General features: G+C 48.1%; 1 protein-coding gene across 1 annotated transcript; it reads right to left on the minus strand.

Annotated features, from left to right (window-relative positions):
- Positions 1–219: 219 nt before the first annotated feature.
- On the minus strand, positions 220–21,383 carry LOC144146944 (serine/threonine-protein phosphatase alpha-2 isoform). The gene is made up of 5 exons (XM_077678912.1): positions 21,172–21,383; positions 13,254–13,616; positions 8,621–9,084; positions 6,829–6,912; positions 220–3,026 (listed from the first exon to the last, which is right to left on the minus strand). The coding sequence occupies exons 1-5, from the start codon at positions 21,227–21,229 to the stop codon at positions 3,024–3,026; spliced, it is 972 nt and encodes a 323-aa protein (XP_077535038.1). The 5' UTR covers positions 21,230–21,383; the 3' UTR covers positions 220–3,023.
- Between the last annotated feature and the right edge of the window lie 556 nt (positions 21,384–21,939).

The following is a 21,939-nucleotide window of genomic DNA, read 5'->3' on the forward strand; positions in this document are numbered from 1 at the left end:
GGAAAAAAAAAAAAAAAAAAAAAAAAAAAAAAAAAAAAAAAAAAAAACGCTGTTTTTTTTTTTTCACCCTGCTGCAACTGGATTATCGAAGGCAGCCTAGAAATTGAGGCTGGAATGAAATTACCTCAAGTCTATCATAACGACCACGGGACTGAGAATGCTAGAAAGCCAACCAGTGTTACTGCTAAATGCCCCCCCCCCCCCCCCTCTTCACAAAAAAAAAAAAAAAAAACCCACCTACACAACAAACTAATACGCAGACATCTTGTGTGCCACAAGCCAGAGATCTTAAACCATGGCACTTGTGTAACTTGACCCCACTTCCCAATTTCCCCGAGACAAAACGCGCCCCGGACTTCATCACCAGCAGAAGACTTGTGCTCACGCCAGCAGGGAAAGGAAGAGAAGACCGTGAAAGCCGACAAACCTCCCAGCCCTCCGCAGCACACAGATCGGAGGGTAGGGAAGACACTCGGTGGGCATCGTTATAAGCTAACACTTTGCCTTACCAGGCATAGCTTGGATAACTGCCACTAAAACACTTCCTACTCCTCCGCACGCCCTCCAAGGAAAATGAAGACAGAACCACTTCGCATCCGCCTTAATGCCGTGCTGCGAGAAATTGCAAGGAAAACGGAGAACAAAATGGCAGAGTGTCACCAGCCAATGAAGACATGCCATGACTAATATTATACACTTAGGACTGCCTGCATTTCTCAATTCAGTGATATCGATGGACACCCGAGATAGTTGACAACACAAATCCCCGCTAAACTTTGGTACAGTCAAACAGAATGAGGATTCGCTAGGGTCAACACTGCTGGTACGCAGGCCGTCTACCGGAGGCTATGCGTCAAACAAGAAGACACTCTAAAAAAGTATCAAGAAGCTCTAATAACCAAGTTTCCCAAACTTATAATTCAGCCTCCGCTATTTAGTATAGGATACAGATAGGCAGAAACAGGGTGGAAATGAACAGATGAATTGCCGACACTTTGATGGCCTGTACACAAGTGCAGCCAGCCATGGCCAGAACTCCGAACATGACAGGGCTCAGTGAATCTGAACACAAAGTTAACATTTTGGTCCAAAAGAGGTAAAAAAAGCTGTCAGCCCAGTTACGGACACAGCCCATTACAATCGCTTGCCTTTATACAAAAAAAAAAAAAGCTTAAATTCATGACTAAATTTAACTTGCAGAATTTTGTGCTGGTAAAAGTCTCCCAACGCTCACACCAGAAGACTTCATTTATACCCTACTCGAGCACTTGTTCACTTTTTTGGTTTTGCGAAGTAACTTTCCGAAGTAACCTGCGAAGTAACTAGGTGAAGTAACTTTCCTTTTTCTGCCAACAATGCTGACATAGAAAGTTTCCTTTCATCTCAACCACTGTTAAAATAAACACAACCCCCCCATTTTGCTACAATAAAACCCTGACCATACCTCACAGAAACGGCAGTTATAACCGTCGCAACAACCTACGATAAGAAGCGGTCCACACGGTAGAATTCTGAAAGCCAAGCCAAAAAGGGGCAGTTTGGAGACAGCCAGTCGACAGCAGCATCGAAAACTTATTGAGCAAATCAAACCACCCTGTTTTAACCACAACCACAGGCTGCAACATTTAGAGAACGTTCAACTGCGCTTCACGGTATGAAGTAGTAAACTATTAAGTAAACTAAACAATTCCTCCAAAGTAATTAAACTAAACTGCCCAGTTGCAGCTGAACAATCAATGCACTGACTGAAGGGGTTCAAAAACAGGCTGCAACCTCTTTCACCATTTGTCTAATTGAGGCGAAAAATCAAAACACCTGCACGCAGTGATTTTGGCCCTCCATTTAAGATATCCTTGCGGTCTAAATCAATGCGCATCCCACCAAAACAATAACATGCCCCATAGCCAGGTTGCAGTTACGGCGCATTTATCCACCAAAACATTTTCTTTTGTTTTTTGAATTCCGAAAGTCATTAGGTAAAATCTGACACATAAGGGTAATCACACAGCCATTGAAAGAAAAGCAAGATCTAATGAGCATGACCTTTAAGGTAGTGAGAGCGCCTCCCTTTACTATCCTAGCACACTGCATCGCACCTTTTATTTCGCAGAGCGAACTGTGGCCGACAAAGTTAAGAAAGTTGCAGAAAGAGAAAAGAAGAAAGAGTACAGAAGCAAGAAAGAAAGAAACAGAAAAAGAAGGTAGGCACAGCAGGAACTTTAAAATGAGACGAGAAGGGGGTGGGGATAGTTGGGCAGAGGCTCACTGTTGAGAGGCCCATGTAAGTTCTTAGACAGCGAGACAGAAAAGAAGACAGATTTTCACGACTCTCGGCCGAGAGAAAAATGACAAGAGCTTCGTGTGGTAGCTCAAGGAAAGGATGCAGGCACAGCTCATTTAAAAAGCAAAAAGGAAAAGAAAGGAAAGATGAAAGGCAAGTTGCTAGTGGCAAAAAAAAAAGTAAAAACAGGAAAGAGACAAGTCATTCAAAAAGCAAGGTGCCCAGAAAAGAAGGTCCGAGTTCTAGAAATTTTTAGACAAAAAACGCCATGAGTTCGATGGAGCACCAAAAAATATACTGGCAGTTGTTATCTAAAAAATGAAAAGAACAAGACTGAAGTTACCATGGAAGGCCAGCTGCTGGGCAAAAAAAAAAAAAAAAAAAAAGGACAAAAGTGAGGCAAGTAGGAGGAGAGGCACATAACACGTGTTGCCGTCAGCGCGACCATCCCGTCTCTATCGTCAAGTGCCTTGCCGACGCGCGAAACTGAGAAGGCAAGGGAGCAAGTAACACACACGCGCTTCGAAGGAGGGGAAGGAGAGAGAGAGTGTCCGGTGGCTGATGTGAGGTGATGTCTCCCTTCCCCCTGTGCTGGGAAGGCGGGGGCGTGAGCGTGTCCCTCCCGGAAGTTGCAGGCCTCTGGCGAGCGTGGGGGCCAGCTGTCGTCGTCCGCAGCGAGCCTGGTGAGCCCCCCCTTTGCCCGCAAAGGCAGGGCTGCTGCCGGGCTCCCCTGCTTCCCTGCTCACTGCAAGAGAGCAAGAAGAAGAGGAGGAGACAACCCGGTGAGCGTGCCTTACCAACAAACACAAGGCAGACAGAAACACACTGAGATCGTCAAGCGGCAAAGCCCTTTGACTGATCACTAACCTATCAGGGGCTAGCGGTCACTCATTTGAAGGAGAGTTCCTCGATATGTACCAGTTGTGAAACTCCCCATAGGCCCCCTCTGTGCTGCTGGGTGCAAACAGGGGCGAGCATGAGATTATGATGATTGCTAGTGGTATCCTCCTTGAAGCAGGGTGATGATGTGTCATCATACCAAAAAAAAAAAATCTAATATACCTACGTTTTATACTCTCCGTTTAATACTAGCGCTGCTCTTAGGGCAGGCACAAAAAACTTATTAGGCACAAGATACTTATGAGGCAAGTTGACTAGCCTGTCATCAGTTGGCAGACAAGTGCTTGCGGCTGCCGCCGTTAGGCATAACAAAGTAACCGCAGAAACAAGTAAACATCGCCTCGTTTCGTGCTCCCCATTTTAAAAGCAAGCTTTGTTTTAAAAAGTTGTGTTACAAAGTAAGTGTTAACAAAGTGCAGCATTTGCAGCACAGCTTCAACAAAGCAGGGGGGGGCTTGCACCACTCGGATTCGAGTTTTGTAACTGGCACATAATGAACGCTGGACTCTTAATAAGCATTCCTATGGTGAGCATACCTTGCTTCTATCAAAGGAGTGCTTATGCAACAAACCTAGACAATTGGGAAAAGGGTGATGCCCCAGGGGCCGCCTTCGGAACCGCGCTCGCCCACTGTCCTCCCCACTACAACCTTTACGGATTGGCCAACACTGCTGGAAAACACAGCGAGCAAGCCAAGGTGGTCCAGTGCGGCCAGCATGTGGTTCCATCTTCCAAGCGCCTCCACTCACCTGTGTACTACCCGCACGCACCTGTGCTCAATACCTTGGGAAATTAATACTTCTCATCTTTCAGCACCAACACATCAGTTGGGCTTGGCACTTGTGGGTGTTGTGAGTAGTCTTACGGCAGGGAAGCACCGCAAGGACGTTAGCTAGGAATGGAGCGAGACCCACACAAAGCTGGCTACCAACTGACAAATTTATTTGGAGAGAGAAGAAAGCGTGTAGCTTTTTAAATGGAAACTGAACATGTGCAAACAAACAAACAAAAAAAAAACAGTGGAATCGATAGTGAGGGAAAAGTATTGTTTTTTGTTTGCACATGCGCTTTTCACATTCAGACAGCTACACGCTTTCTTCTCTCTCCAAATAAATTTGTCAGTTGCTAGCCAGCTTTGTGAGCGCCTCCCTCCATTTCTAGCAAACGTCCTTGCACTGTTTTCCTGTTAATACATACCAACCAGCCCATGTCTACATTTTACCACAGTTTTACGGCACAAGGGCAGCAGACAGTGACAAATCAATAATGGAAAGCCAGTCAGCGATACTTTCGCACATGAAATGTTGATAGCATGACTGTGAAGTGCTCAAAAATAATTAATCAATGCATGTACAAGGCTCTTATCCAAAATGTGAAAGAATGGCGCACAACGATAACGTGAGCAAGGAGCCACACACCTCAACGCATGCCGCTTTTCCTCGGTGCTGAGGTTCCCAGTGCATATCAGTGAACCCAGCACAACTGCCTATTTCTAACGGCATCTAAGGCTACGCGCAGTATCAGATAAGGTCTTTCAGGTGATCTGCAGCAGTTTCGTTTCAATGTTCTCAGAGATTACTCCCCCCAAAACAATTAGTTCATCCGTGTTCGTATGGCTCAGAAGGGTGACTGCTATTTGGTATGTACTTCTATAGTCAGGCCTACTCATATCAGTTGCAACTGTAATGAATGCCCTGCTGTAATGAACGAGTGCAGCAGGACCACCAGAGTATGCATTAAGGCAGCAGTGTTATGTTTGCAGGGACAACCTCAGCTTCAGCACCAAGCTTGCACATGTGCTTGAGCCTAGCTAGTTCGCGGTGTCTTGGTCATGTGTGAGCAGCTCCCTCGTGAACTACGCGTAGGGCACTGTTACAACGATACTATGAGTCTTGCAAACAAGAACACCAGAGGACGGACCCTCACTAACCTCCCAACATCCTCCTCTCTACCTTTCTACAGAGCCCCATTTGGATTCGGACTCTGCAAAAAGATTTGACGTGTGTTTCGGTACCAAGCAGTACCTTGTCCCTGCGGCCAATGACCCATATCCAAGTCTGACCCTCCCCGACTTGGTGAGCGAGCGGACTGCTCTGCTCCGCTGCAAATGCCAGTTATATGGTTTGGCAAGCCACCCATACCAATCAGACAACTAAAGCCTCTCTGGGTTCCAAAGCATTGTAATCCAAATACCGTGCGTGAGTAATCGGACCCATGTGCAATTCTTCCTAGCAACAGCGCTAAGTAGATGGGGACAATGAAGCAGACAAGACGGGCTTCTGTATTTCTTGGCTGCTTCGTCTTTTTTGCGCTGCTGCTACATGACACCAAGCCAACTTGCTCAACTCACCACCCCCCTTCCATGTGAATTCTTCAAACACCACTACCTGGCTAGAACAGCTTAGTAGTTCTGGTTCCACCATATCTAGTCGGGGTTTCCCTGAGATGCTGTAAGCTCACCCACACCTTCACAGTAGAACTAACAGTGGAAAAGTGTGCAGCCCAGGCACGGCTAACATTTGACTGTAGCCCGCATTTCTTGTACCTTAACGCTTGAGTAGTAGGGCCCGCTGACTCACCAAACGTGATACTTCAACTCAGCTTTGCAGTGAACCATCGCGGAAGTGTGCACTTGTGCCACCAATTCGCACAAACCCTTGCCCTCCAGCCCTATGGAGGCTGTGGTAAAAAGTAGTTAACGTTTCGTTCCACACACGTCAAGTATAGCTGTAAGCAGTAGCTGAGCTCGACCTGACCCCATTGTCATACATGTTTAAACGTCTTCGGCCCTGGTGGTGTCTATTGACACCATCACATAAGAGTTCCTCTAGCGCTACAAAACAAAACCAAAACTGCTAGCTTTTTGGGTAATTGTTTTTCATTGATGCCTATTGTGATAGATATCACTGCTGTTTTATTTTAGTGGAGCTGTACGCTACAAAGAAGCAGCAGCTCCGGTGGAGACGAAATTACGACATTCAGGTTGAAAAAAAATCGCAGTTCGAGTTCCCAAACTTGTTAATCTACAAATACGTGCATCCCCCGAAGCTAATTTTTTGTTTGTAGGTTCATGTAGGCATAAAGTATAGAAAAAGATGTCTCTTCTTGACATAAAATTTTTAGTTGCCAGATGTCCTAATCAACTGCCTCATCAATAAATATGTGATTACTAGGACTTCCAGCTCTATTTTTTGTTTGGGAGCTTATGGGACCCTAAAATTTAAGAAAACACACAGAAAACACCGTTTTGCTTTGAATAAAAAAAATCAGAACTGAAAGGCTCAAGAAACTATCGAGACTACATATCCACCAGTACGGCAGATATGAAATGCACTGTGCACAAAGGCACACCCGGATTCTCAGGCATCGGCTACAGGCTAAACTGCAGAACGTTCTGGATGCCACTTAGGCCTTATCAAAGCTACTCAACACCACGAATTTGTCAATCGAGCTGACTGACTTTCTAAAGAGCGGTTTTTCGTAGTAGAGGGCTTAAACAGCCACACGAAGCAGCCATAGCCAGAAAAAAAAAGGGGGTTTTAGAGCATGCTCAAGACCCACTGCAATCCTACCCCCCACCCCCCCTCCCCTTCCAACACTCCACATCAACCCACAGATCGAAAAAAAAGAGGGAAAAGTCCCCTCACCTGTCCCCGCTGTGGCGCCGGTGGCTTGCCTCCCGCCGCAATTCCACCATAGGGAAACTTCTTCTTGTCGGCCGGCTTTAGAATCTGCACAGCGGGGGAGAGGAGAAGGGGACAGGTGACTCCTCTAGGCATACGTACATCTCCACCCACTTCCTTACCAGGTGAAAATTAAGACTGTCATAAGGGTTGCAGTTAGGTTTTCCATTTCAGCACCCCCACTGGACTTGTACGGGCATATCGGAACATAAAAGACAATGCCTTTACTTTGAAACCAACTGGCAGCTCTGTACAATGACCACACAATGTACGATGAAGCAAGAATGATGGCGATTTGGACCCAACTAAACCAAATGCGCAGGCCAAGGATGGCTCAAGAAAGCAATCACAGTCAAATCTTGATAGTATATTGAACAGAACAAATACAGCAAAATACTTCGACAAAGCTAAAAATAAGGATTCACAAGTCAAACTCCCCCCAAAAGCACCATATATGGTGACTAACGACTAAGTATAAATAAAGACAAATAGCCACCCACTACTTGCGAAGTAACTCTAGCAACACGAGTGCACGCATCTTTCCCTTTCGTTCTTACTACTAGCCCCTCCAAGAATACATTCAGAGCTCCCTTATCTACGAACAACATCAGCAGCTCTCCTCCCATACTTCAGATTACTCTCTACATTTCAAAAAATTATCAATGTTGCTCTCTTATCCATGAACAAAATTAGCAGCTCTTTTCCCACACTTCAGATGACGCCCTACTTTTGAAAAAAATTTTCAGTGTCAATTACTCGTATCACAGCCCTGAAGTCTATCTGAGAGGGACCAAGAGATACTGTGGCAACCACACTTAGAGGAAACATTGGAGCACGTGGCTCAAGCTACCATAGCATCCTAACCCCATTTGGAAACAGCCCGCATTCTGCTTTGCGGAAAGGTGGGATAGTATACGCTCATCTTGTGCACCCCATCATAGGGGCGGCCGCACTTCGATAGCGCGCTGCTGTTGTTAAAGGAGCAGTCGACGTCAATAGCTGTGAACCGCAACCAGAAATGCTTCGGCACTGAAGGAATCCAATGTTTTTTTTCCCCTATAACGCGCACTGTTGTTCGCAGCTATCAAAAGCTGTGGAACATGTCCTAGCCACATAGGCACGGCAGTAACTTTAACCAACACGGTTTACATTTGCAACTACCTCGTACGGCAGCGAGCTGCACATGGGTTGGGCGTGGCTGCAAGTTATTACCATGTTAATTTGCAAGATACCACGCACAAAAATAGGTTTAAAGTGTCTGTGGTGTTTATTGCAGAACGCTGCTCACTCCGGGAGCCCACAACGGGTGCAAGAAATATGTTAAAACTACAAGCTACATGGAGAAGTTAAAACATTTTATCTACGGTCTGTAGGTTGCCTCTCGGCAAAGTTTGTAGCATGAGCGGAAAAGCAGGTTAGCTTCACTGCACAGCTTGCAATAATTTCCCGGTGCACTAGACAACGAAGTTGCTTGTGTTGCCAGACAAGCAAGCACTTGTGTGGCACTTTTCCCACATCTTCAAATGCCTTCAACATGAGATTCAAGTGCATTCCTGCAATAAGTTTTCTTTGGTGATAATAGACATGCCACAGTGCTACCCAACAGGAGTAAAGGGGTGTCCAAATCGGGGTTGACAAATCATTAACTATTCTACTGACATCACACCAGCTCAGCTCACAGTGAACGATACTCGGCACTATGTGACACTTAAATTCATTCTGATGGGAATAAACGTCCCGAGGAGTATATGGGTACCTGGAAGGAGCACATGAGCGTCTCGTCGACGCTCATCATGGCGCCCGCGTTGTCGAACTCCCCGCAGTAGTTAGGCGCAGAGAAGAGGGTGACCAGCTGGCGCTTGGCGAAGAACTCGTAGCCGTCCTCGACCACCTGGTGCGCGCGGCAGATGAGGTCCAGGTCGTGCTTGTGCAGGAACTTGGCCACCACGTCGGCACCGAAGGTGAACGAGACCCCCCGGTCGTTCTCCCCCCAGCCCATGATGTCCTTGTCCGGGTCCGACCACAGCAGGTCGCACAGCAGGCCCTGGTCCGGCACGTCCGTGGGCCGCATGATGCGCCGCACCTGCTCCATGGACTGCAGGTCCGGGCTCAGGCCCCCGTGCATGCAGAAGATCTTCTCGTCCACGATGGCCGCCACGGGCAGGCAGTTGAAGCAGTCCGTGAACGTCTTCCACAGCTTTATGTTGTACCGCCTCTTGCCTGCATGCACCAAGGACGACGACCCCTCATGTGGACGCTAGACTAGACAAGACAGCGGGGACCATGCTGCGCTGCTCCCTAAAATAATGGATCATGGAGCATAGCAATGCCTGTCGGTCAGTGACTACTTGCTCTGCACATTTAAGGATGCGAGTTCACATGTCTGGCACATTCACAACATTATTCTGCTGTCTCTACCTCCTGAGCCCTTTCTCACGGCATGACCCCTTTTGCTGCTCATAGCTATTGACAATGCTGTTACCCTCATCATTCGTCATACTTACACTGCTCTTCAAGTGTCTTAATGCGTGGCTTAGGAAAGAAACGATTTAGCCTCGGCAAAGTATGTAGCTAAAGTCTGCCACGACGACTCCGAAACAATTACAGTGCAGACCATTTATAATGTAACCGCTTATAGTGTGGGACCTGATATAACATGAGTTTTTGTAACAACCGGTTCGCCTCCCATAGAACTCAATGCTCAAGTGTACCGTTTAAAATTCGGTTGTCTGAAGCACAATACCGTTAATAGTGCGGTGTTTCGGGAGGTCTGCTGATCAACCAACGCGGCTGGGGCATCGTTTTAGGGTAGCAAAAAAAAAAAGGATGACGCAGTGCGCACCCCTTGCTCACCTCTAATTTCGACACACAAGAAAAAAATAGGCAGTTCGCGCGTACGTGATAACCACAGCTGTCCTTGCTTGATGCACCTCGGAAGATAGCGACCCTCGTCCCCGCGCTGCAAGTTGTTTCTGTGAACCACATAGCCTGTTTTTGCACACGATTTGTGCACATCGGCATTGCACGTGCGGTTTTTTCACGCTCATGTCGATTATTCCGCGGCGCCTTCTTCGCGTGGCAGTGGGAAGAGCCTGATGACTTGCACAAATGGGGAGACGCGCACCTAATGGTGGGAGATCCAAAGCGCTTTGAGCAGCTGGCTGGCCGCACCAGGGATGTTTAGGCTTACCACCCCGGTATTTTTTGATGGGCGCTTCCACAAGCAACGTGGATGTCAGTTTACATTCCACTTTTCACCCAGATTATCAGCTCTTTTTTCGTGCATGAGCATCTTCGCTTGCGCATTTTGCGGCATTTCAGCGAGCAGTTAGAAGCGGTCGCCGATTTAGTGGCTCTAGAGCTGCCTGCACCACTTCACCGTCAGTGGCGAAGCCATGTTGCCGTATCTTACCGCGCCGCCGTCTCCGCGCCTGCAGAGTGCACTGCACGTTTTCACAAGAATCGCTACATGCAGTTCACGCTTAAAAACATTGTGCAGAGAAGCCACCGCCCTTTCCCTTTCCAAACATCTGCAGACAGCGAACACCACTTTCACCATCGTGACCACAAGGTGGTGTAAAAAAATCCCGCTTGCGTTCTTATCCCATTGTCCTGCGGCGTCTGTTCATAGACGCTAAAAACGCAGCCATAGCCCTTAAACACAAACAACGAAAGTTAAAGCCGTGCTCGTTGTTTGTAAGACCCTGCTGCAGCGGCTGATGTGAAAACAAAACGAAATAAAGATCGATCGTGCCTTTGTTTTTAAGTGCTGCGCGTTTGAGTGATGATAAATATAGGATGACTTGAGAGGTAGGTTGCGATGTGGTTGGATTTGCGCATGCTTTGGTCATAGTGCAGTACCACTTATAGTGCGGATTTTTGCGGCTCCCGTGGCACACATTATGAGTGGTTTACACTGTATTGCTACCATTACTCTAAAGTACTGAAACATTTTATACTGTGTAGTGGTTTTGCACCAGCTTTGTTGGACATCCACTTTCGAGAGCTGGGATGGCGAGTTGTTTTGTTTAAAGCGCTGCCTAAGCCGTGCTGAAATTTCGCAGGGATTGCACTGTGCAAAGTTTTGATAACTCTCTAGCAAGTATTTAAGTGCTCCCAATAGCGTTTCAACACCAAGTTCTCGCGAGTGCATACCTGTGACAATGTGCCCTCAAATACGCACATACAAGGCGATACGTACTCAAGTGGCTTAGCCCACATGCGTAATCACGTCAGTCTGCATCGGCTCACAACCAAACTTGTTTCAGTCCACTCTTAGGCAGCGTTTCATTACATTCATGTCTGCTCTGGTGGGATAACAGTGCAGCATGAAGGCCTGCACCCACTTGCAACTGGAGCTACAAAAGCGAGGGATACAACTGGAGCAACTGCCCCCCTCTCTTCACACTTGCACGCAACACAGGACTTTCACCCGCGAGTCAAGACACTAAATCAAAAGCCGCATTGTTTCACGACTACGACGAGACCTCACGGGACTTTCGGTTCAATTTTGGTGGATAATCTTTGCTTCTTTCTCGGCGACGCACAACACCCTCAGGCCATGCACTGTCACCAAGGTGCTTGCTTTGGGGCTTCGCTCGGTTTCTACCTGTTGCTGGCAGCACCTGCCAATGGCTTTGAAACAAGGCTTCACGAAAATGTGTGAATGCGTACGCGTTTTCACAAAGATTTAATCTTTAGGGTTCGTTTCCCGATCGCACAGGCATCAATTCCTGAAGAGAATTGGATTATCACTCTTGCTGATGCTGTCTATTCCTGACCTCAATAGGAACAGCTGTGCAGCCGTATGCGACATGGCTGTAACAACAGCGGCAACTAATCGCAACGTGCACAACGGCATGCGCTTTCGTGTGCGGTCGGCTGCAATACCAATTGAAAACGTCTGCGCGTTTTGGCAGGATGTGATGTGTGAAGAGTGACGGCCGCGAGACAAGAACGGGACTAATCCCTTTTGTTGTCGCGACTAGAGCGATTGGTCTGGACCAATTTTGTCTCGATTTTGTGGGTTTTGTGTCCTTTGCGGTCCTTTGTGTACCACTGTGTCGATTCGCGGTCCCAACTGTCCCATTTTGTCGATTGGTCTCCACCAATTGGTCTGGATTGGTCAAGACTGACTGCTTTAGTCGCCGCTACAAAATTGACTCCAGGAGTCTGGAGCTACAAAAAAATTACGCCCACCTCCCCTCGCGGGAACCCTGGTGTGATGCAACGCTGAAGGGGAGGGGGTTCCATTGTGCGTTTCTGTTGGGTCGACTACTCAAATTGCGTGAGCAATCGTCGGGTAATGAGAGAGAGAGAGAGAGAGAGAGAGAGAGAGAGAGAGAGAGAGAGAGAGAGAGAGAGAGAGAGAGAGAGAGAGAGAGAGAGAGGGAGAGAGAGGGAGAGAGAGGGAGAGAGAGGGAGAGAGAGAGAGAGAGAGAGAGAGAGAGAGAGAGAGAGAGAGAGAGAGAGAGAGAGAGAGAGAGAGAGAGAGAGTGCGCCGCCGAGTGCAGCGCACTCGGGCGCGCAGCAGAGTGCAGCGTGCCCGAAGGAGAGGAGGCCGCAGAGAGAGAGCGCTGCACATGCGCACAGTGCACTTGCGCCGCGCGCAGTTGTTGGGAGGGAGTGTTCGCTATCGGCGCTATCGGAGAGAGCAGAGGAGGCGAGCGGAGGAGAGACGCAGCTGTGCGGACGCGGAACGACAACGATGCAGGAAGGACACGGCCGCCGGCAAGAAATGCTACTCTCAGCGTCGCATCTAAAAAGCCGTTCCATTCAATGTGAAAGCTGTTGGAAGTGCAGAGCAGTGATTCGCCATAGTGGGCTGTAGCGTCATTATCCGCTCACTGCCGCCACCCAACACAATTCAAATTTCTCGCCTTCACAGTACTCGCGCGTCCCCTGCCTGAAACTGCGCCAGCGGGAGTTCTGTTTGTTTTGTGCTTGCTTTTCCTCCCGCACATGCCGGCATGGCGCTGCCACTTTTTTCTGCTTACTATCGCGAAAACCAATCCAACGAGTGTTCCTAACTAAACGAACGTGGGCACTGCCAGTTGATTGCGTATATTCTGCCTCAAATGTACCTACAGTTTTCTTTGCGCTAAACAATGGGGAGATGTATGGCAAGTGCCAGCGGCTCCCGAGTTTCAAACACTTATGACTACACAAACCACTTGGCTTTTGAAGCCTCTGGGTTACACTGCGTCAACAACCGCTACGACGGAACGCCGTATGGCTCTACTTGGGTCCAGCGAGCGAGCTACGACGACAAGGTGAGCCCCTAAAGTGCTCTGCACTTAAAATTGCCCGTTTTCATCACTCCAGTCGCAAACGTAAATGGAACGCCACACCAAACTGGCTCACAGTTGAGTAGATATGCCACTACGCACACTCATCGTAGAACCCGTAGATTCGGTTGATCGATGCGCACTCGTGGTTCCCGCGCAGGATGAAGAAGTTCTCGGGATATTTGATTTTGTAGGCAAGGAGCAGGCTGATGGTCTCGAGCGAGTGGCGACCCCGGTCCACGTAGTCCCCCAAGAACAGGTAGTTGCTCTCCGGGGGGAACCCGCCGTACTCGAACAGGCGGAGGAGGTCATAGTACTGGCCATGGGTGTCCCCGCAGATCTTCAGGGGGGCCTCCAGCTCCAGTAGAATGGGCTGGGAGAGGAACACCTCGCGCCCCTTCAGGCACAGGCCCCGGATCTCGTTCTCCGAGAGCTGCACGTTCTTGCCCGGCCGCGATCCACGCACTGCGAGAGAGACGGGCACAACGATTAACTTCTCAAAATGTCAACTTCTCGAATCGTTAACTCATGGCCCCGGTCGCCTTCTTTCTTCAAACTAGTCAAATGATAACTCCCCCCACAATTGATAGGAAAAATCGAAAACAGAATGCGTAATAATTGTCTTGATTTCGGGAACAACACTCAATGCGCCGGAGTGGCGCCGCTCTTGAACCGCTCCCGCAAGTTCTTTCCAACCCGCACGGAATGTGCACAACGCGCACGCTCGCACTGTGACACAAGGGCCTTATTCTGAGTCCCTCCTCCACCCTATTTGCTTCCTCCACTTGGAGGAGGGGAGGATTCCGCGATGCTTATGCATGGGGAAATCGATTTCAAGGACCTCCTCCACTAGAGGCTCGAGCGGAGGAAGGACTCCAGGGTAAATCTCCTGGCGCCCCACATCAGGACAGTCAAAATCCAGCGGGCGTTACACCAGCGCAGCTTCGGCCGTTCCCTAAACAAGGCACACGCGACAGCAAGCAACCGGAGACGACGCCCTATAGGAGAATGCTTGGCCAGCACTACGTTAGGGACACTAATCTCTACAAATGTAAACACCATTACTGCTGAAGGAAAAATAAGACAAAGAAAGCATAAGGTAAGGAGGCAGGGGAACCAAATCGTTCGCCTTCACGATGAATATTTAGATTGACAGAAACGTTCAATGAATGCGCGCTAGTAGCAAGTTTTTTTCGCAGAACTTGTAATAATGTCACGTCTAAAATAAGGTAATTACGAGGAAACAATTTCCGGTGAATTTGCACCCGGACAGGAGAAACAAGGAAAACCTTGTGTGCCGTTCGACCTCCGAGAAAACTGGGTCCAGCACGAGTGCTTGTGCCACAAATGACAAGCACAGAATAGCTCATGCCAGTACCAGCCAGTTCAGGGTGAAGGGTTCGTGCTGCTGGTTGCCAGCCAGTAAGAGCACGCGCTAACGCAGCCCATTTGGCAGGTAATGTGAAAGCATGCAATAATACACTCGGAAACATTTGTTGTGCTAATCTATCTATGTCCTGGTTGTACAGTACCACCAACTGGCCTTGCTGCTGGTTGTACAAAGCACAACCACCAATAAGCTTCGAAAGAATTGGTTAAAATGAAGGACCAGTAATCGAGGTACCGACTTAGAATGGTTGGGACTGCTCTTACTATCGTGGTTGGTGCATTCACCCCTTCCTCAAGACGGAATGGTTACAAGCCAGTAACCACCGTGACTGTCATCCTTCAGTTACAATGGCCCCGCGCCACTTGGATCAGGGATGCTACAAGGTGCATTTTCTGTCACGCAGCCACTGCTTCCACTCACTGTCTCGCATCAACCTTCCTGGTGCAGGTCACAAATATTTAACATGAAAGGCACGACATTATCCATGACGTGAAAGGCTCGACATTAACATTTCAATTTAAAATTGTTTTCATGGCACTGAATAAAGGCCATGTGACACACCTATACCTGTAACAATAGAGTTCGACGATGGCCTACTAGAAGCCACCTTTTAGGGGCGAGGCCCCCTAGGGGCTGGGGCTGTTGGCGCCTCCTGTCGTCGTAGTTGTCTCATGCATTCACAGTACTAAAACACCGGGAAACTCATTCACACCTCGCGCTAGAACATAAAGCGCACTAAAAAAGCACCTGGACACCTGTTTTTTGCCACCTTGCGCTAGAGAGCTTCGAGCTTCAAAGACAAGAGACATTTACAGCAAAGCTCTATGGTTTCACCGCCGTTGGCAATTGCCAAGGCACCAAGAAGACACTTATACACTGCATGCTTCGCCGTTCCCAAGGTTTCACGTTAGTGAAGATGGCCCGAGATTTTTTTGTAAGACTCCATAGTAATACCCTGGAGTCATTTACTGAAGATAAGTTACGGCTTTCTCCGGTGTCCTGTGTGCATGCAATGCAGCCTTACCGTACGATTAACACATAAGAGCAAGTGAAGCGAATAAAATAAGGCAGCTAGTACTCTACTACATTCAAGTGGACGTATCCCGGCAGAAAGTGTACATCAGGCTTTCATGTTTTAACCCACCAAACCTAGTGAACTGTTTCAATTTGCAGTACCTTGACTATGGGTTCTGTCATCGCCTCCTGTATTTTTACAATGCCAAACGCACCGCGCGCTTCCCAAAGGGAGTGAGTGGTACGCCTGCAGTGCCAACCTGTCGTAAAGTGGAGCCCCGAGCTGAACCGCGATCACCAAACCGTAGCTGAATTCAAGAGCGGCTTGTGCCTGGTTGCCAAGGCAACCGATGTTTGAGATTGCCATAGTAATGGCACTCGCGCCAGCGTCAGAAAACTCAGAGCCGCGGCGGAGCACGTTTTGCCAACGTTGCCGCTTTCCACCACGCGTCACCCCGAGATGAACCGGTCATGTGACTAAAGCGCTGGGAAGGCTACCGATCGGGGGAGAGTGGCCAGAGTAGAAGGAGAGGGCTTGGTTGGCTGGTCCGGGCTGATGCGTTTGGCATTGTAAAAATACAGGAGGTGATGGTTCTGTGCAAGCTTCAAGAATGTAGCCTTGACTAAATATCTGTTATTTAGTCGAGGCTACATTTTGATTTAAGAAGAGCGAGTTACATGCCTCCTTCATGGTCGCTTTAACATGACCAAGAAGGCAGTGTTGAAGCTTCCGTGTCGGTTCCCCAAACCGCTGGCTAAATTGCAAGCAGTGGCTAGAGCCACGTAACACTGCATTCAGTACTTCAGACTTGTAAACAGCTTGAAGCCAATTAAATAAATGGAGCCCGTCAGATGGAACTTTTCCGTACCGGCCACGACGCCTTACTGATTAAGGCATTGTACTACTAAGCAAAGTTGCAGACTCGACTCACTGCTGCTGAAGATGTTTTCCTGATAGAGGGGGGTTAAAACTGAAAAGCATCCTTGTACATGAGATAGACCATAATGTAAACACAAGTCACGAAAGCAAAGTTTTGCTAATGGCTACAGTCTCGACCTATACATGCACAGTTCAAAGACATAACCAGGATTCTAGGTCACAGCAGTCTATTACTGAAGTGAACAAATGCATTGTACAAAAAAAAAAAATGCTTTCGCTAATACCAAGTACATTTTAGCAGAACCACGGGCGATTTTTACCAGGAACCACCAAAGGTTTTTTGTCCCAGCAATTTTTTAAATGGCGTTCCTGCACACCTTTAAAAAATGTGTAACTAGAGACTCGAAATAAAATGCTTGGCTTATTGGCCGCCCTAGGTGCGAGCTGTGTTGCAGGCCATTTTAGGGACTTGTGATTTGTGGGCACAGCAACGCAAGATGTACCCTCGCTCAAAGGATACTGCAAAGTAAGCAACTTGTTCCTTCTCTAATTCCGTGCACATGAACCTCAAAAACCAATTTGCCCATGCCTCAATTAATTTTTCTTTTCCTGCTGCTGAAATCGTTTCGTCTGTTTGCCACAAGTGATCATCTACTTTACAGCAAGAGTTGCTCCAATGAAAGACCTCTTCTAAACTGATTAGGATCACTTTACACAGCGGAGAAAAGGACGACTGCAGAGCATCTTTGCAAAAGATGGAGGTCACACCACTTTACGCCTTTGGTGTAGAGAAGGCCGCCTGATAATAGCGTTTTAGTGGACAAGCATTTGCACGGTAGTTTGTCCTTCACGGTGACGTGCATCAGAGGATTGCATCCTCGTTAAACAGAAGCCTCAATGAACTGCTCACACTGCAAAGTCATGGACAATGTCAGCTGTCTACAAGTACGATAAGAACTCTGTCGTTCAAGGCACACACTTTTTATGACTCATGCCCGTGCCACACGAGCAGAAAAATGACCATTACGTGCTTAAGGGGGGGAGGACACTGCTCTTAAAACAGCTCCCTTTATTTGTCAAGTAAACTCTGTGAAACTTGTCAGTCTTGGTCTTTTTTTCCACTTATTTCAAATATAGCAATATTTTTTGAGTAAGTCAATTAGTTACCAAGATAATTAGTCATTTTTGGAGTAACAAGTAACAGTGTTAGTCTTAAAACTGAAGTCTTTATATTTTTCAATACTACGAACCCTGGTGAGTGCCATAAGAGAATCGGTTTTTTGATGCACTGCTTGTAACTAATTTTACACGCCATTAAACTTCGGTGTTTGAAATGGGCATTCGAAGTTGTTCCTTGCCACTGGTGCCACCAAAGTTTAATGGCGTGTAAAATTAGTTCTACGCAGTGTATCAAACAACTGATTCTCTTATTGCACTCACCAGGGTTCATAGTATTGGAAAATATAATGATTTCAGTTTTATGACCAACACTGTTCTGTCCACTGTTCCTCCAAAAATGACTAAATATCTCTAATTATCTTGGTAACTAATTGATCAACTGAGAAAATAATGCCATATTTGAAATTAGTGGGGAAAAAGCGGCAAGAATGACAAGTTTCACAGCATTTACTTAACAAATAAAGAAAGCTGTTTTATAAGCAGTGTCTCCCTTTAAGGTCTTAAGAAACCAGACGACATTATTTGGGCGGTCCGTGCTACACGCCAAAACGCAAGGGCATTAAATGTGTTAGGCATAATGGTGATAATGATCCGGAAGAGAAATGCACTCATACTGCAGAAGTATTTAAAGTGGAGAAAAACTTTTTAGAAGGGTTAAAAATGTTTTTTTTTTAAACGAAAACGAGTATTTTCTAAACAAATGGTGTGAGCCGTTTCTAAAAGTGGCTTCAGCAGCTGCCGTCGCCTGCCAGCGGTAGCCAAATCCAAAATATTCAAAACAACAGGTAACATGACATTTTGCCTTTCGCCGCAGTTTTAGTGAACTTTGTCTTCTTCAGAACTCCGCCACTAAGAGGGCGCAAAAATTCGTCCTATTTCGAAGTCAGCTACGTTTCCACGTCAATACTCTGGAGCTGACAGTTTCATAGGTTCCATTTCGTGCCCATCGCGTTTGGGAGTAGCCAGATTTAAGGCGTTTGTGAGGACGAATGAGTTGTAGGGACCTTTTTAAACCAGAAATGACATTAGAGCGGAGGGCATTAGATTTTTGCGTGTACCAGCGAATTAATGGCATTAAAAAATACTTAAGCACTCAATGTCATTTTTCGTGCAAGTGCGGTGCGGGTATCAGCCAGCTACAGCACTGCACACGGAAGACAAAGCAGGAAGGAAGGAGGAAAAAAAAAACCTGAAGTGGATTTAGCAACAGCTGTGGCTAAAAACAAGCTATTGTGCTAGCTAGCTGCAGGCAACAGTAGCTGAGAAGCTGTCGCCTGATGCAATGAAATTCAGATATTCTAGGCAATGGACAATGCTACCGAGGTAAAAAAAAAAAAAAAAAAACGCCAAAGAAGAAGGGAAACTCTGGACTGTGCTACAGAAGTTGCACTGTGCATACCGTTCGCACAAAATACTGAATTTGCCCAAGGCCACTTGCGACCTGTAACGCCGGTGAAAAAAAAATCAAGGCTTAGAGGCTGTGTGCATACAACTACACTTTGCTCCAGATTTCTTGCTGTTATTGTGTTTAAAAGCAGCTAATCTAGACCCGAGGCAAGGAAAACTCTGGACCAAACTACAGAGGTTCCGCGGTGTATACTGTTTGCACAAAGCACAAGACCACTTTACGCCCTACTGAAAATATCGAGGTTTAGAAGCTGTGTGAATACAACTACAACCCGAAGCAAGGAAAACTCTGGACCAAACTACAGAGGTTCCGCGGTGTATACTGTTTGCACAAAACACAAGACCAATTTACGCCCTTCTGAAAAGATCGTGGTTTAGAAGCTGCGTGAATACAACTACAATTTGACTGTTTCTTTTTTGTCCCCAAAGGGGAACCAATCTAGACCAGAGGCATAGCCTCACCTCTTGTGCAGGGATCTAGGAAGCTAGCAGGCTTTGCAGTACTAGCTCCGAAAGAGATTCGCCCCTATTTCTTTGATTGACTACGTTTTTTAATGCACCGAAGATACACTTCGGCTATGGGGTGCGCCGAGGGCTCCAGAGTAATTTTCACCACCTAGGGATCTCTAACATGCGCCAAAATTTCGACACAGGCGTTGTCGCTTCTTGCCTCTTCCATCTTAAAAGCAGCCGCCGCGGCTGGGATTGAACCCCCATCCTTGAACTCAGCAGCATAACGCCCTAGCCACAGCACCTACCCCCGAAGGAACCACAAGTAATCGGACTAAATTCTACGCCCATGATGACCAGAACACACACTGCGCAAGGAACACAATGATTCCTCAACACCCTTTTTTTTCTTTTGAAGTAACAGGAAAAGTCGGGCAAGCTGGTAAGGTTGCATGGTCGAACGAGGCGCGAAAGAAACGATGAAAACAGACAAACAAATAGGACAGGACGGCGCGCTACTAACATCGCAACTAAGGTTTTTATCCTTTTTTTTGGTCACACAGTATCTTGTTTTGTGTTTTCTTTCTCACTTCATGTATATATCTCCGTGTTTTTCAACAAACGTTCTTGTTTTTCATTCGTGCAACGCCGGCGAACAATCCGCGACGGCGCCTTCAAGCGCGACTGTCGAGTCCCGTTCCCGGAAGTATCAGGTCCCCCCGTGGCTTCGATTAACCACGCGCCAGCAATCGGTTTCGATGCGGACCGCGAGAAAAGCGGTCAGCCGCACGCGGCGCGTGGTCGCCAAGGGCGCGCTATCATCAGTTGCGGGTCACAACAGCGCGATAAGGGAAGACACGCCTATCGCCACGACGGGACGCTCATTTACTTATCAATTGCGGAAAGCGATGCGGAGAAATACGGCGGCGCCCACAACGCGGTCACCGGCGTCGCAAAAACCGTCTTCCTCCAATACTATTGCTGCTACGTGCTACGCACACAGGTTGTAACGAAGCTACAGTGACAGTCGCTCAGTGCAACGCCTCGTTGCTCAGTGTCAGTCGCGTAGCGTCAATATCAGGTTGCAAGGAGCGTGTCGCGCATGAAATTTTCTGGAACGCGTCGTCAGGAGAGATTTGTGTCGTACGCGGCAGCCCTCTGGTCACGGTTGCAGATGAGTCGGCGTTCCCATTTGCAAACCCGCTTACCTCCCCGAATGCAAATCCGTGGTGGCCCCCTCTAGCTCGTGTCTGTCGTCATGGGGGAAAGCCGTTCTCGCATGTGTCGCTCACGTTGAAACGATTCGATGGGCGCGGCAAAAAGATCCACGCGCCGCCGTCGCGAAGGGGCCATCTTCGCCAGTATCGGCGAAAAGTACACACACACGCGAGAAACCGGTGCCGGGCCGCTTGCTAAAAAGCGAACCCTGTCTCCACCGCGACGCGGTGTCCGGCTATCGATTCTTTTTCTACCTTCAAGTCGCTTACCGGTCCGGCAACTACCCTTCGAACAAGGCAGCCGTCCGCTCGAGGCAAGCGACACACCGGCCGGCGACCGAACGAGCGCGTGGGCAACTGTCAACCCATTCATAGGAACGTCGCTGCCCTCTCGTCCAAACACACGGCGGCGGTGCGGCTAGGACTAGCAGTCGGCGGCGCCGCCGGGCGAAAGCGCTGCTGCTCCTATGCGGCGACACTCACCTTCGAGCAGCCTCTGCAGCACATTGTCTATGTTGAGTCTTTCGGGCTGATCGGCCATCGAAGACGGTAGCCTTGGGAGGAGATCGACCGGGAGCGCTGCCGCCGAACGCCTTTCTCGCCGATAACGCTGCTCGCGATTCAGCCGACCGACATGGATTGATGACGTCAGCGCTGCGCGAGCTTACGAGCGTGGTCGCCGTGGAGAGAGAGAGAAATAACATTTATTGAAAGAGCGTGGAGGATGTACGGCTGGCACCCTAACGTCGCTGGGACGAAGCTTGCGTTGTGCTCAGCCAGAGCTCTTCGATGGAGCTTTGGTTGCACGTGCTCGCACCTTCGGTCTGGTATGTGTTCTGTACTGCAAATTTCACCACATGAATGAAGACATGTCCACATGCGATGCACTTCGCTTCAGTTCTAGCGCTAGGTATGAAGGAAAAGACTACTCGCGAGGCGGCAAATGTCAAGTATTACTTGCAACATTAGTACCATTAGTACATAACTGTCCTACATTTAATGCTTCGTGAGATTGCAGCCACAGAACAGGCAAGTTGCAGCAAGACCAGACTGCAAGCGGGCTCGAAGCGCCACACACCGCTTGGACGCGTGGCGCCATCCATCGCTTAGCAGATAGAGCTATAGCAGCGATGACCAGGACGCGGGCTATTCGAAAAGCAATTTGTGAATTTTAGATGCAGAGCACGGCCTCCGCGATCGGCTGCCGGCGGCGCGCCGTTGCTCCGGCCGTCCCATTCGGCCGGAGAGTGC

The sequence above is a fragment of the Haemaphysalis longicornis genome, unplaced genomic scaffold (genome assembly GCF_048455015.1).
Source record: "Haemaphysalis longicornis isolate Haplotype H1 unplaced genomic scaffold, Haemaphysalis longicornis Haplotype H1 scaffold_7, whole genome shotgun sequence".
NCBI lineage: Eukaryota > Metazoa > Arthropoda > Arachnida > Ixodida > Ixodidae > Haemaphysalis > Haemaphysalis longicornis.

Excerpts from the sequence above, each read along its gene's own strand:
- LOC144146944 (XM_077678912.1), bottom strand. The coding sequence starts at position 21,229 with ATGGCCGATCAGCCCGAAAGACTCAACATAGACAATGTGCTGCAGAGG. Across the intron at positions 13,617-21,171 it reads GCTGCAGAGGCTGCTCGAAG|TGCGTGGATCGCGGCCGGGC; the intron begins GTGAGTGTCGCC and ends TCTCTCTCGCAG. Across the intron at positions 6,913-8,620 it reads CGCTCATGTGCTCCTTCCAG|ATTCTAAAGCCGGCCGACAA; the intron begins GTACCCATATAC and ends CCCGCTGTGCAG.